The 16068-nt window shown below is 36.7% G+C and overlaps 1 protein-coding gene across 1 annotated transcript in view; it reads left to right on the top strand.

Annotated features, from left to right (window-relative positions):
• LOC145277986 (properdin-like) overlaps positions 1-16068 on the top strand; it is a 171394-nt gene that overhangs the window by 98873 nt on the left and 56453 nt on the right. Inside the window, exon 4 of the mRNA XM_080130126.1 lies at positions 3329-3481. Coding sequence (XP_079986252.1) covers positions 3329-3481 — 153 coding nt within the window. The remainder of the gene's footprint in view (positions 1-3328; positions 3482-16068) is intronic.

Below are 16068 nucleotides of genomic sequence, written 5' to 3'. Positions count from 1 at the left end.
GTAATTATTTGAAATACGAGTTCTCTTTCCAAAGACGAATTGAAAAGTTAAGGAATTAGATATTACTTGTTCAGTTTTGTATTATTTGCATTGTTCGAATTATTAAAGAAATAAATGAAAGCTTAATGAAGATTTACACAAAAAAAAACGTTATTTTTTCGTAATTTAGAAAGCTATTTTTTCCATTACAAATGTAAATATCATCATCATCACTACTACCAACAACCATAAATTTAGTTTAAAAAATCAGCGTATGTATATACTATCAAGATAAAACTTTTGTTATTTATTGTGTTTTGTATAGTTTTTTTAAGTAATCATGTTACATGATAAAGGACTGTCCCCTTTTCATGTAAGTAAAAAAAATAGGGAATTAGTTAAATGTAAACATGAAATAGGATAGTCAAGGATTCGAACTTGCGAAGCTAGATTTGGAATTGAAAATTTCAATCATAAGTTAAAATAAATACAGAATGTTATTGAAATAAGGAATTGCAATTGTTTAGCTTACATATCTGTGTATGGAAAAGGAATGTAATAGTGAAATTTGCTTCTGTTCAGTCATTTAATCGTCAATTGAAATTGTAAACATATTTTGTAAAAATGTTATTTGGAAAATAGGTTACTGAACTCGGGGTCATGTCGAGTTTGGCAACGTGACGCATGTCAGCCAACGTGCTTTACGAGCACATGTTTAATCATGCGATGACGTGACGAGTTCTCAACATAGGAAAGAGTTGAAGTTAGTTAGGGAGAGTGAGATCAGTCAGATCAGAGGAGCAGAGAGGTTCAAACCGATTATCCGTTAGAATCAAGACACCCTCTAGAAGTGAGAAGGTTTTTAAAATAACCATGTAAAGAAACTTTGAATTTCTCACGCGAAATCATGGACCGGTCATGAAATAAAGGACGTCATCATCTTTGTGTATCTGCGTCTTCTGTGTTCATCATTACAACGAGAAAAATAACGTGTTTATATTATATGCACAACTGTCAAAACGTAAATGTCAAACGCACTATCTCTCGGTCTATCTATCAAGATATTCATAAATCTCCTCTCATTGAATTGGTTCTCTTGTAGTAACATGTACCTGTCTGTTATATATATATATACACATATATATATATACAGAAGCCTCTCTCTCTCTATATATATATATATATATATGTGTGTGTGTGTATGTACTGTCTTTATATCTCACAAATGTCTTCATCTCTTACAACATGAACATCTTAAGACATATGAACATTCAACACACAAGACGCTCCTAAGACTGTCTCTAATCTCTCACTAAGACTCTCACAAATATGAACAACAAATAACATCAGTCCTCTTCGAATAAGAATTATATAACATATACGAATATACGTTCTAATAATAACACCCTATGCAACAATTAAATTTTGTGCTATGTGTAAATGTACGCATGCGTAAACCTAACCAAAATAAATAATCAAACGGAAGTCATCATTTTGAATATTAAACGTTTTTCATTTAATCAATTTAATACTAGCAGGACCTGTGGAAATTCCACAAGGGACGGATTCATTTGTAATATATTGAATTTGGCATTCTGTAGATGTTCAGCGTAAATGGAGATGCTGATATTATTGTAGTTCTTTTGTTAAACCTGCAAGAGTATTTATCTAAGCTAGCAGAGACACCCGGCGTAACCCGGTCGTAAAGTACGCTTAAATATGATATTTTAATTCTTGCAGATTTTGCATATATTATTATAGAGTTAATGTTCAATCGATTTTTATGTATTATAAAGTTGCGATTTCAAAAATAAAAAATATATATATCCATATGATTTGGGGGCATCAGCTTGAATCGAAACAGAAACCAAAACTTATGAAATATATATATATATATATATATATATATATATTAGAACTTCGGGATACGATGACCCTAGAATACGTTTTTTTCAGGTTACGATATGGAATACGATGTCTTTTCCGGCCTTAGGTTACGGTGTTTTCTCCCCCTTACGGTGTTATTTATAATTTTGTTATATACTGCACTGTATTTTGTTACTAATTTTAATGCCGTATCCCAGGGTTCTACTGTCTATAACTTGAGTTCCTTCAGCTATAATCGAAATCGAAACCAAAACTTGTGAAGAATACTTGGTAAAATTATTTATTACAAGAAATAGAAGTTCATAATTAAACGGCAGTCACTCGGATGTAAGCGTTACACACAAAATAAATAACACACACGCTATCTTATAGATATATAGACTACTAATATCTATTGCGTATATATTTATATATAAAATAGTAGAATCAAAACTTTTGCAATTAATTCATTTAAACAAAAGATATTGATGTAGAGGATAGTCTAAACTAATAAACGGATAATTATGAATTTTGAAATATATATTCTAGGCAACACAATGAGTAACGATCACATTATTTTGCGTAAACTTTACCATTTAGGGTGTGTGCCCTCAAATTGTCAAATTAGTCCGAATATAGAAATTATTTTCAAATTACCTTTAAAAGGGATATAACTTTGAATTAATCTATAAACATGGAATCCTATCCTATGAAATTAAACGAAACTTCTTTCGTGTATTTATCTTCTTTTTTTTTAATTAATTAAGAGAGGAGTAGTGCTATTAAAACAGCTAAAGACTAAAGCTTTTTAAGCATCTATCACAGTTCTCAATGCACCTCTTTCAGCGATGTAACGATGTAACGATGTAACGATGTCCCTATGGTAAAATTCTGGAGCTTCCTTTACCACTCAAATTAATCTCGCCACTATACAATCGATAACCCAATATATTTACTGTTCTCACATTTACTAAAATGGCTTCGCACTTATATACATAGCTGAATTAATTAACAAATATCTGCTTTTGACGCACATTTATGAGTGGGGTTGGTTTCTTAGAGTTCCACACCGTCAATATGTTTAACAGAAAGATGGAACATAGTGTAATTTCAGATCAATTTCCGAATAAAAAGGCGGCATTACTTTTTGAATGCCCTTTTGCAATTTGTAAATAAACTATCTGATTAGAATTAAATCGTAGAACATTCTATTTAAAAGTGAGAATCATTTTCATTAGCAGCGCCATCTAAATGTCCAGACTGGTTTCAATTATTTCACTTATCAACTTTAAAAAATAAATAAACAAAAACCAAAATAAAAAAGAAATTTTGATTGGAACAACATAGTTTGAAAAATAAGTAAAATAAATTAACTTCTGGGCTATGCCAGATAGGTACACCATGTTGTTAAAACTACAATCTAATTTGCATTTTTTTTTTTTTTTTGCCATCAATTTATTTACTTTTGATTTTGTTTGTGCAGCTTCGACCTTGGCCCCCTGGGGTGAATGGAGTGAATGTACGGTGACATGTGGTGCTGGTTGGCGATCCAAGTACCGTCAATGCCCGACATGTGACATCAACGATTATCGAAATAAACTATTCCAGCCATGCATGATCAATAGCTATTGCCCCGGTAAGTTCAAATCAATCACTTCTAAAAGACAAATTACAACTTACGAAGAAATAAAATGATTATTTCTATTTACATGAAGTTTTATGCGTGTGTATACGTTTATATATTCTTATGTATAAGGTTGCGCCTACACGATTAATTGTAAAAGTGAATAATGTGGATTATTAGTTTTAATTTTCAGACCTTTTGATACGGCATAATCACATTGAAACACCGGGTCTCGTTAGACCATTGAAGTTAAGCTACGTTGATCCTGCTCATTACAAAGTCGATAACCATTTGAAAATATCAGGTGCTGTATGTATGAGTGTTGCGTTATTGAATGTATATATAATTTTCTAGTTAGCATTTTTCAAATGCCTGCGAAATTATATACACCTTACAATTCTTTTGCCCTTCTCAAAATCAACAAAGACAAATTTTTTCAACATACAAGTTTATTTACAATTCACTGTTGGGCACTGACAAGAGAGAGACAAAACAGAGCAACTGCATTTAGCGGTAAGGGTGCGCATGCGCGTGTATGAGGCGACGGCGGAATTTGTCACTCACGATGGACGACTGCCGGCTCTCCCCTCGTTTACCTCTCCTTTTGTATATGTTATCCGTGCCTTAAAGACATCGAGCGACATTCCTGAAATGTAAACGCCATAATCGCGTTGACATACCGGCTCTCGTTAACTCACCGGAGTTAAGCAACGTTGAACCTGGTCAGTACTAGATTGGTGACCAATTTGGGAATTCCAGGCGCTGTACTTAAGAGAACGTCGACACCTCCCTGCAAGAGTTGCAAAAACCTAACATCATCTTCCCTAACGGGGATATATATGCGACTGCTTCTGAATTTCATACTCTTATAAAACTTTCTCCTTTGGAGGAAGCCAGTTAAACTCGCATAGGGTTAGTGCAGCTTCCATTTCGATTTAATACCGAATCCAGTAATTTTGGGGGAAAAAAACTTATGATTCAAGTTCTTTATATCTTCAAATATTTATTCTTGATGTTTGGTTTTGTTGTTTTGTTTTATGGCATATCATGCTTTTTCCGATTATTTAATGCCGAATACATTAATTTGGAAAAACTGTTATGCCTCAAGTTGTTTATATGTTCAAATATTTAATCATGGGGGTTAGTTTGGTTGTTTTATAGAGGAAAATTGGTTTTGTCTTTAGATTTGCAGAACACAACTGAGTTGTAGAAAGGAGAAAAAAAAACATTAATGTTTGCTGTATTTAAACCAAGAAGCCAATATCTTCAGACAGCTCGATCTAGTTGCACTAGAAGCCTTGTTACAGTAACAGGAAGTTGGTTTCCCCGCCTCCTTCCCAAGTAGTTCCAGTCTATCATTCTACTCACCGTTAGCATGTGTTGACTAGATGGCGCATCCATCGTAGTGTCACGGGAAGGGTTTGGATGGCGAATATACGAAATAAATTTAGACACAAATTAAAAATAAAATAAAAGAAATAAAAGAAAAGAAAAAAGAAAAAGGGTTTTGTTATTGTAATTTAAATACGAGTACAAAGCGAACAATTAGATCGACAAATGTCTGAAGTCACTTCATCGTGAAACAGCTTGAAACAATTGGAAGAGAAAAAAAACGCGTTCACATTTTTTTTTTTTAAAAATGAATTACAGATGGAAAGACAATGCATGTACCTTATGTTTGACATATGTTCTTTTCTCTCCATAAACATTTTTTTTTGTGTGTGGTGGTGGGGATTTCTAATAGTCAGGCATATGTTTATAATGTTTGCTTATAAGGGCCTCCTCGCATCTATATATACGACACATTCTCTTTCGTTCATTTGGGTTCGTCGGTTTGTCACATTATTTAAAAATACATTCTGTCCGTCACGCTTAGACGTGTCCCTTAACTCTTTGGAGTCGGGAGGGGGGGGGTCTCTGCATTATTTCATGCAGCAGGTGTATCGCAAGAATAGCCTGGCGGCGCCCACATCTTTCCAGGCTCCGAGCACATACATCACCTGGCATTACCAAAATGATTACCCATAAGCCAGGCTCAACGTTGCTTAACTTCAGTGATCTAACGGGAACTGGTTTATCAACGTGATTATGCCGTATATTTTCACTCTTTTTTTTTTAATCACTACACAGGCTTGTTGAGTAAACGCATTTCACTTAGCTGACCTAAAGCATATAAAAAGTTCTGTTTGTCTGTCAAGATTTTAAAATCCAATTGTGTTGGTCCGTCACACTTAAGTTTGAAATCGTAATTTGAACATTAAACGCATGCACTGGGTGGACACATCTTCCTTAAATGATCCAAAACATTTCCTTCTTTCTCATAAAAAAAGTATCCCTAGATATTTTCTTGCTCCATAGTCTCTCAAGTGCAAAAAAAGTCGCTACCTCAGCCCCCTGCACCCCCAACCAATAGTTAACCATTATCTCATTTTTTGACGCATCCTCGAAGTATAAGGCAACACCGCTTTTATATGTTTATATATCAGATTTACGCCTAACCCAATCAACCGTAAGAACGCTTAATGTGAGCTATATTTAGTTTTAAATGGTTGATCTCTTATCGACCCCTACATCCTGCTTAACTTTTTTTTTATTGCAAGAGCCCCCCCCCCATTTTTTATACAATACTTTATTAAAATATGTTATAAAGAATGAAGTGGGGTTCTTTTGAACAATGTGGCATGAGGCCAAAAAGGAATGGAGGGGGAGAAATGGGGGGTCGGGGGTCATCCACTTTGTCTATTCCCTAAGCTAGTTCATCACTCACCATAATACCTCATTCACTCTGTGGGCCTAAGCTATTTAAAATTCCCCACATGCGTGAATCTTTTTCAAAATTTTATTTACAATAAAATAATAAACATTTTTTATTTGCAAAAACAGGAAAAAATTTTTTTTTTTTTTTTTAAACAACGCAAAAGCAAACCTAAATCAAAATCAAAAAGAAAATGAAAGCATTTATGTACAAACAGAAGTGGAAAACAAAACGTTGTACTTGTAACTAGAAAAAGAAATGTCGAATGATGAGCGATGGGATATATCTAAATTTAAATACACTCCAAATAAAAAAACAATAAGAAAAATAAATGAACTAAACAAAAAGCTACCTGTGTTGTGTTAGTGAGAGCCCTCCCAAGCTATTCTAGTTGTTTAAGCGCTTCGCTGTTTTTCGGCAGTTGCCGAAAACAAGAGAGACACTTCCTAAATGAGAGTGGGCAATCTACGGGCAAAAGAAAGGTGGGTGGGGGTCCTTGGGGGTATGCGGTGACCTCCAGAATATGTACCAAGAGCAGCACGGGTCAAGGGATGAAAATAACTTTGATGGGAAAGGGCATTCTGGAGGTATTCTAACACCTAAAATAAATGGGGGATCTGACTCATTCACAACTAATTAAGGGACGGTTCTTTTGGTCTTTGTTTTATCAGGACCTAAGGGCAGTGTGTGCCATGCTCAGGCAGGGAACATGTATTCAAATTTATTTCGAATAAATACAACTAAGCTAGCAGTGTGAATCCACCTACGTTTAAATACCGCCAGAGGCAGCGTCCATCTATCACATCTGATTTTGATTTTAAGCTGATGCTTTAAATACGAAATCAGTTCGTAATGAGAAGGCGGCGAACCCCCACGCCCTATCTTTATGCATGAAACCCACACTACTAGTCTAGCTATGCCTAAGCTCGCTAGGAACACCATTCGTTCCCCCCTGAGCCACAACGGATCCATGTTGTAGACCACTGATTCCAAATCCAGGCACGTCACCCACTCGGGGATGATGCGAGCAGTTACCCCACTGACGTACGTCCAGAATTCAAGCAGCCTAGAGCAGTTACAGAACGTGTGTTCTACTGTTTCTACCTCATCCTCCAGGCAACGTGGGCAAAAGGGGTCAATAGTCCGACCAATCCTGAAGCGCATGCCATTGAGGCATAGTGCATTACGAACCAATCGCCAGGTTAGATATTATTCAGAATTGTTTTGGTAACTCCGGCCTGGCGCCCAATTCCACAGAGAGCAAATGCTCCCCTCCGACAACTCTAGCCGCTCCCCTAGTAGGTCCAAAGCAGTCCCCACCACTAAATCCCGATATAATGCTTTCCTAGACCAGGCGAGGTAATTAAACCCCGGCAACACTCTAAGCGCAGCTCAGCATTCGTTATAGAACTGCGGTTGACCCCTCAGCCTCCGAATGCATTCAGCCAAGTGATCGGGGATGAGATTAGGAAAAGCGTCATCAACCGCAGGGCCCCATCCAGACTCTTCCGTCAGAGTTCTACTTAGGAACACCAATTTCTCGGCATGTTTGTGGCTAGCCAAGTTCGCCATTCCTAAGCCTCCATCATGCAGTCTTTGAGTGCAGACCTGTCTATGAACCATAGGCTTTCCCATGTTCCAAAGAAATGGAAAGAGGGAACGCGTTAATGCCTTTAACCGATCCACAGGCAGGGGTAATACAGTCAGTAAAGAATTAGCGGAAAGACATAAGTGGAGTATGCCTCCGCCCTACCTTTAAGGGAAAGACCTCTATGAAGCCAAATCCTTACAGACACTTCGACCTTTGACTGTACTTCCGACCAATTCTTGTCGAACTGGAGACCCGATCTAAACCAAACGCCAAGGATCCGAATTGGGCCATCGGTCCAATGGAATCGATCTGGAAGTGAAGGAGCGCCTCTCCAGGCAGCCAACCTTAGGCCATTGGATTTGCTAAGGTTGACTACGACCCCTATAACCTCTTCATACTGCCTGAGAGCCTTAATAATGGCGCAGGTGTCTCTCATGCTCGAGATGCACGCCGTCACATCATCGGCATATGCGGAAACCCTGGCGTACGAACCGCCAGGAAGAGCAATTCCATGCAGGGCCAGTCCAGTCTCCCCCATCCTCAATTTGTATGGTTTATTAACTCGTCTCTGTCTACAGTCTGTATTTGCTGTTTTCTCGTGTTTTGTCGATCTTTGCTTTGATGTGGTTGGTTCTTATCGAGTTGTCTTGTGCTGCAGTTATTAGGGATTCAGTTTCTCAGCTTATGTGTCCTTTTTGCATCCATGTCCAAGTATTTTCGTTATCTTCATCATTTGTCATCCTTATGAATCTTCTGTGTAGTTGTTTTTCTTCACACTTTTTTTTTCTTGTCTTATCCTTTGTCTCTCGGTTTTGTTTTATAGATTTTTTTTCCGTGTCTATCGCTGCTATGATTATTCTTTCAGTGTTTTGCATTAAGTATTTTTCTAGTTCTTTTTACTCTCATGAACACAGTCTTCTATATTAACCAGTCCCCTCCTGCCGTCTTTCCTTTTTACGCAGAGTCGGTCAACATCGTCCTTCGGATGTAGTGCCTTGAGTTTCCTAGTCTTCTGATCGAGTTGTTTCAGTTCTTCTTTAGTCCATCCTATGAACGGTCTAGAGTATCTTATTAGTGATACAGCTTATGTATTTATACCTTTTATTAGGTTTCTGCTATATAATTTGGTTTTGAGAAGTTTTCTTGTTCTCCTGAGGTATTCCTTTCCAATTCTCTCTTTCATTTCTGTTGCTTTGATGGTGTCTGCTTCCAGTACTCCCAAGTATTTATATGCGTCTTGTTCCCCTAGTGCCCTTATCTCCGTTTGGTTGGGTAGTTCTATGCCTTCTGCCGTCTTTAGTTTTCCCTTTCTTATAACTAGTAGTGCGCACTTTTCCATACCAAACTCCATTTGGATATCTTGGTGGTATTTAGTTCATTTTTGGTCCTTGTGAAGAGTTTCAGATCGTCTATGTACATCAGGTGGTTCATTTTTCTTCTGTGTTAGAGAACTTTTTTCAGGCTTGGCACTTTTTCAGTATATTGTTCAGGGGCATCATGGCTATGATGAACAGTAATGGTGATAGTGAATCTCCTTGGAAGATACCTTTTTGCATGTCGATTTCTGTTATGTGTTGTCCATCAGTTGTCAGTTCCAGTCTCCATGTTCTCATCGCATTTTCAATTACGTTGATGATCCTGCTTTCTATTTTATACATTTTAAAGCATTCTATTATCCATGCCTGAAGGATCCTGTCGTACGCCTTTTTGTAGTCGATCCATGCCATGGCTAAATTCTTTCTTGTTTTCTTGTTTTTAACCCCTTTAGGATCTTTTGATCTATATATAGCAGATCATTTGTTCCTCTTTTTCCTTTCTGGCATCCTTTCTGTTCCTCAGCGAGAAGTCCACGATTATTCAGGGAGTGGTAGATTTGTTCCCTCAGTTGTGCTGTCAGTATCTTCCACCTTCGGAATTTCTGTTGTAGTCTTGTTGTTCTTCCCATATCTTACTCCAATAGAGTTTTGTTTCTGTTGAGTTTGGTCGTTCCGTTTTTTTTTTTTCCTCCGTTCACGTTTTGGTAGAATTTGCTTTCATTGTTTTCAAATGTCCTGTTTTGCATGCATTGTTCAGATTTATTTATATATATATATATATATATATATATATATATATATATATATATATATATATCGTCTTAATCTTCCTTCTTTTGCTGCTATTTTTTGGTTCAGACCTTCGTGTTTCTTGTTTAGCCTCTCCCTGCTAGTCACATTTCCAATTTTCAATTTTCTCCACGTCACTTTCTTCCTGTTTATCGTTTTGGCTTCTTTTTTATGTTTATTTGGGTTTCTAAACTGATTTCCCATCTAGGTTTTGTCCATGAATCTTTCCCCGGCTATTTTTCCTGATTTGAACTTCATACTTACCATCTTGGCTCCTGCATAAATTAAATTGTTCAGGTCTGTAATTGTATCTTGTGATTTGTGGGGGGGGGGAATAGCTTGTTAATCTTCTGTTTTTGTTTTTAATTTCTTCTGTTCTTGATTTCTTAGAGATGGGAGATTTGTTTTTTCCTCATTCATAAACTGTATTTTTCCTATTTCATCTACTGCTTCCTCTCTTAGTTCTGTTTGATTGTTCTCCATTCCCTCGTTTGTAGGGTCCAGTCTTCACAGGTTCTCCGTCTATGGTGTTTCTACTTGTGTGGCTTCTACATGTGCAGTTTCAGTGGGGGATGCTCTATGCTCAATTTTCTCATTTACTTTTCGTTGTATTTCTGTTAGTTCCAGTTTTGAGAGCCAGCCTCTCTTTAGTATCAGTCTTGCTTGGTCTGCATATCTTTGTTCTGTTTTATGGTAATCACTGGACTTGTCCCATAGCTCCTTCATTATTATTATTATTATTATTAATTATTATTATTATTATCATCATTATCGTGTAGATAAAATTAGATTATTTTTAAAGAGAAAATGCAATTCAAGGACAAATATGGTTAAATGACGTTTTAGGGATTTAATTTGACTAAATTCTATAAACAATAACAAGAGGGAATTTTAGATAAAAACAAATATGGTTTAATAGAAAAGGATGGTAGAACATAAACAAAATATGTGACGAAGATAGATGATTCTATTTGTGTCTTTGGTCACGTGGTCTTGATGACGTAACGAGAGAGCTTGAAAAACACGTATCAGTTTGTCAAGAGATGGGAGTCAGATACCAGACGCGGCCAGTAGTCAGAGGAAGTAAGATGGTGATGGACAGTAATGGCTCCAAGTAGAGGGAAATATCGATAGTAAAAAGCTAGGACCAGCGTTACAGCTTTCCAATGGGGGAGCATTTGCAATAAAGCTGCTGTAAATACCATGAAGGCTTCGGGTCGTACGGATTTTCGTTTGCAGATTACACGCAAGATGGACCTGGTATGTTTTCCCATTGGCTGACGTAAAACCAGTGACTTCTATTCTGTTATTTGTCCCTTAATGTTATAATTGTTATATGTCCTGTTTAAGCAATTACTAGATGATCAATAGACACATTCATATCTAGATGATCAAATATATATACACGTCGATAAACACATCATATATACACCCTCCATATACAAAAGTCCCCGATAATGCATCACAAACTAGTCTGAAAAGTGCAGAAACATGGACAGAGAATGCTGCGTTTCCTTCTTTTAGCAGAAAGGAACGGCGGTTTTAACCGATACTCGCAGAGATCATGACTTAGCGCCGAGATAAAAATAAAAAGAACTTCTAGAAAGATAAATTTACATTTCTTTTGATAATATTATCCGTTGATAATATTATACGCCAGAATCAAATCTACTCTTATCCTTCACTGCTTTAGTGGAAATAGATTTAGTTGAACAAGCTATCGTTATATATATATATATATATATATATATATATATATATATATATATATATATATATATATATTTCGTTGTACGATATCGTTTTGCAGATAAAGATTTGTTGTTTACTACAAGATGCCGTCGTACCAGAATTATGTGCGAGGAGCCGAAAATACCCACTGTTAAGTTGAAAAAGGAAATCCGGATACCCCCCCTTTACTACTTCTTTTAAAAGATAGAGCAGAGATAGTCTAACAACGTGTCTTTATTTTCATGGCGTACCCTCACCTCTCTAAAACATTCACAACTAGCTACAACCACTATCAACAATTTCCCTTATTCTCTGTGTCTAAAACTAAACGAAAGTTTCATGAACAAAGTTTATTTCCTAGAACTACCTATCTGTGGAACACAATACTGCGGGGGTGCTTCCTAGCTGGTTATAACATGATAGTTTTCAATTCCAATATAAACAACTGCTTTTTTGAGTAGTCCTCTTAAATAATCAAATCGTACCCGTTACACCATAACAGAACATCATGGTGTTGTCTCATCGGCCACCTGACACTCATTAACCCTTATCCTAGAGTGGGATTTGCGCCTTGATAAGCGGTGGCTTCCTTGTAAAAAATGTGGAGAACGCGCGTGGTTTTGTTCACCATCTCGATACGGTTTTGATTGTTGAACACGCACTTTCGATGGACGCATCTTACTTAGATGCTTTAAAGCATTTCTCTATCTATAGAAAGCCATCTGTTTGTCTGTCGCGCTAAAATTTAAAATAGCATTTTCATCAGTTTGTCCCCCTACAGGTTAACATTGTATTTTCTGACTAAACGCGCATATTAAGTGCACGGATGTTAGTATAAATACAAAGATGCGTTCCGGCATCTAAAATTAGAGAATCTGTCCGTCGGTACATCTGTCACGCTTCAGTCTGAAAGATCATTTTGTTGATTTGTAAATTTATATTTCCGTCGGCCAATTACTTTTACTTTGAAATTTATTTTCGGTTAGTTTGATAGAGGATTTTTACCCGCTTAAAAAGGCCTGTTTACTGGAAAAGTGACGTCATACATGTAGTAAGCAAATAAGTTTTGTCGAATAGTCAACTGTCGATAATGAATGAGAGTTTTAAAAAAAGCATGAGGAAACATACAAATCTACTATTATATAAAAGAATATTGTGTGTGAGAGGAGAGAGTTTCCTATGAACTCCTAAACGGCTGGGCCGATTTTTATAAAAATTTACACAAATGTACTCTATGTGCCTATCAGTGTTCTTAAGCTTTGTATGTCGAAATTATCGGAATGTCTTCGATAAGTATCGATAATCGAAAAAAGCTGACGAAAGATCACAAGTGCATTTAAAAAATTCTATGACTGGACAAGCTGAAAGGTCTAGAATATAAACCGAACAGTAGCTTCTTTGATATAACAGGGGCGTGTGCGAGACGTTTCTGCTTAGAGCACAATAAAACCATGTTACTTGGCTTTTGCATTTTAAACTTCAAGCCATTATATATATAAAAAAATAATTTTATAAAATCAACAATAGGTTCTCTACAGTGCAATGTATTGTGGACTAAGTCACTACGGGGAGGTAGATGTAGCTTCCTCCTGGTGTACTGTGGTGCGTCCCTTACTAGAGCAGACAATCGATTTGATTGAAAAATCTGCGATTTCACCGATTTCGATTAAATAAAAATATGACTGCAATATTTGCTGCTCATCATTCAATCCCAGGCAACATCGGGTCTCCCTGCTAGTATATATAATTTACAATATAAACCTATTTGTTGTGTAGAAAATATGTATATAATTACGTGTATTCCTACTTGTCTTCTTACGCTGGTAGAATTAGACACAAGGTCGGTTTTTAATGAAGGGAAACTGTCTTGTTTATCTACTTAGGTATGACTTATTACCAAGAGTTGTGACGTCAGTAGATAAACGAAAATTCTTAGACAGACTTTACGAAGGTTGCGGATAGAACCATTTGTAAATGCGTCCATAAATCTTTGCAAAAGGCTTCGTCCGTGTATTTGTTTGTTACGCTTAAATTTTGCATGTTATTTTCATCGCTAAATGCGCAGAGTGGATGGACGCATCTTATGAACCCGCTTTGTAGTATAATGTGTTTTTAATTCATGTACATCTGTTTACAAGATTCTTTTCAATGTATGACGCTACGTCACGCGCTTATTTTCGACTGCTTTAACAAAAAGGAGGGGGGAAAATAAAGTCAGCGCGGTTGGGAGGGGAACAATTTATGTCTAACTTGCATTTTTTTTTTTTTAAATTTTTGTTTTAATTTCTACGTTTTATTTTTATTTTATTCATTCGGTAACTGTAAAACAAGTATCAGTTTTATTTTTTTTTTTTTCTATTCCTTTTCAAAACAAATTCCATTCATGTAAGTGTATTTCCTCTAAAATAACTTGAGTCATTTCAAGTTTATCCTGAAAGCAAGAGCGCACGCACACACGCGCGCGCTATGAGACACTATCTACGAGTATCTAAGGTCTCTCTGGACAGGGATTTGTGAGGAGAACCTGGCATGAGGATACTTGCAAGTAAACCTTGACCAAATATTTAAGATAACATATTTGAACTCCAAACATGATTCCATCAGTATGGCTACATACTGACTTCTACGAGGAATGATGAACTTTCTCCTATACTAACAACACTGTGCTGGATACTCCACCAGACTAGATGATGTTTTGCTTGACCTTGACTCCTGATCTTAAATGGAACACATACATTAAATCCGTTGCTAAGGGCCGCTGGAAAAATGGTGAGATCCTTCTATCGAGTAGATATCTCACTGCTGATGCAATTCTCTATCTATATAAGAGTCAGGTACGTCCTAGGATGGAGTACTGTTGCCACATTTTAGCAGGAGCTGCTAGAAAGGACTTATTCTGCCTTGATAGTGTTCAAAATAGACTTCGTAACCTCGTAGGGGATGTCCTTTTCTCTTCCCTGCAACCTCTTTCTCACAGAAGAGATGTTGCGTGTTTGTTTCTGCTTTATCGTTATTTTCATGGCAAATGCTCGTCTGAGCTCCAATCTATGGCCCCCCCTCCATCAAACTTTCACAAAAAACACCAGTCTAGCAGAAAACACTATCAATAATTTCCCCCACTCTTTATCTGTGCCTAAACCTAAACGTAGATTCCATGAGCAAAGCTTTTTTTCTTAGAACTGCACGCCTATGGAATTGTCTCCCGTTTTCCTGCTTTCCAGCTGACTACAGTATGGTTGTCTTCAAGTCTAACGTAAACAAGTTTTTGATGAGCCGTTCCATATAAGTTAACAAATTTACCGAATTTCCATTACTATCGATTACTATATTGTCCAATTTCTACTGTACACTCTTTAACCCTTATCCTCGAGTGGCCTCTTGGCCTTGATAAGAGGTGATGCCTATGTAATAAATAATTACAACGGGGGGGTGAATTAATGTTCTTTACGTTTTTACTAACTCAACGTTTAAAAGGTAAACGAGAACTTTAATGGAACAGTCCTATCTATGTGTACCTCATATAAAGAAAATGCTAACCTCAGGAAAGGAGCCATTAATTTATGAGAACTTACACTGAAGTAAAATGAAAAAATTAACACCTCTCTCTCTCTCTCTCTCTCCCTAGATATATATGATGAACTCTCCGGTAGATTTCGACATCTGAGCTTCCGTCAAAACAACCAAGTTGCTCGGAAATACACACAGATGATTTTTTTATGGTGGTGAAGGCTTTGTGTAGAACCAGCCACACTTTTTGGTATCACTGCTAACCTTTGTCGGTGCAGATGATTTCCACAGGACAGAGTATACAGCAGGCTGCTGATTTTTCATCAGTTACCTTCTCCTAGGTGCATGTCTTAACAAAGGCTGGAGGTGAATCTCTCCCAGTGAATTAATGCGCCCCCAGATACTAACCTGGAAATTACTACGATTCAGCGTGGTACATAAAGTTCCTAGCCTTTCCAAATGGTCACCCATCTAGTACTAGCCAGCTCAACGTTAGTTAACTGCGGTGATTTGACGGTGTGTCAACGTGATTCTGCGATATATATATATATATATATATATATATATATATATATATATATATATATATATTATGTATGCCCCTTTAAGAACTGGGTTCTTATTGTTGAGCACTTTACATTAAAATGAAATAAGTCACTTAATCCCACGTGCGCAGACCGCGATGTTAAAATCACATGATCATTCGACTTTCTTGAATGACATTTACGATTTATATAAATGTTAATTTCAACTACGAGTTCTCGCTAGGGTTAATGTTGACCGAACAGTTTGTTCCTTGCTAATAGTCTGAGATGACTGTGGCTGGGTTCGAATCTCCTGACTGACGGTAATTGTGACTGATGATTTCCAAAAGGATAAAACACTAGTGTCTGTAGGTACTAAAAAATAA

Source organism: Euprymna scolopes, chromosome 6 (assembly GCF_053919585.1).
Source record: "Euprymna scolopes isolate OS-2025 chromosome 6, ASM5391958v1, whole genome shotgun sequence".
NCBI lineage: Eukaryota > Metazoa > Mollusca > Cephalopoda > Sepiida > Sepiolidae > Euprymna > Euprymna scolopes.
The sequence above is the reverse complement of the archived record's forward strand: the minus strand, read 5'-3'. Positions and strand labels throughout refer to the sequence as shown.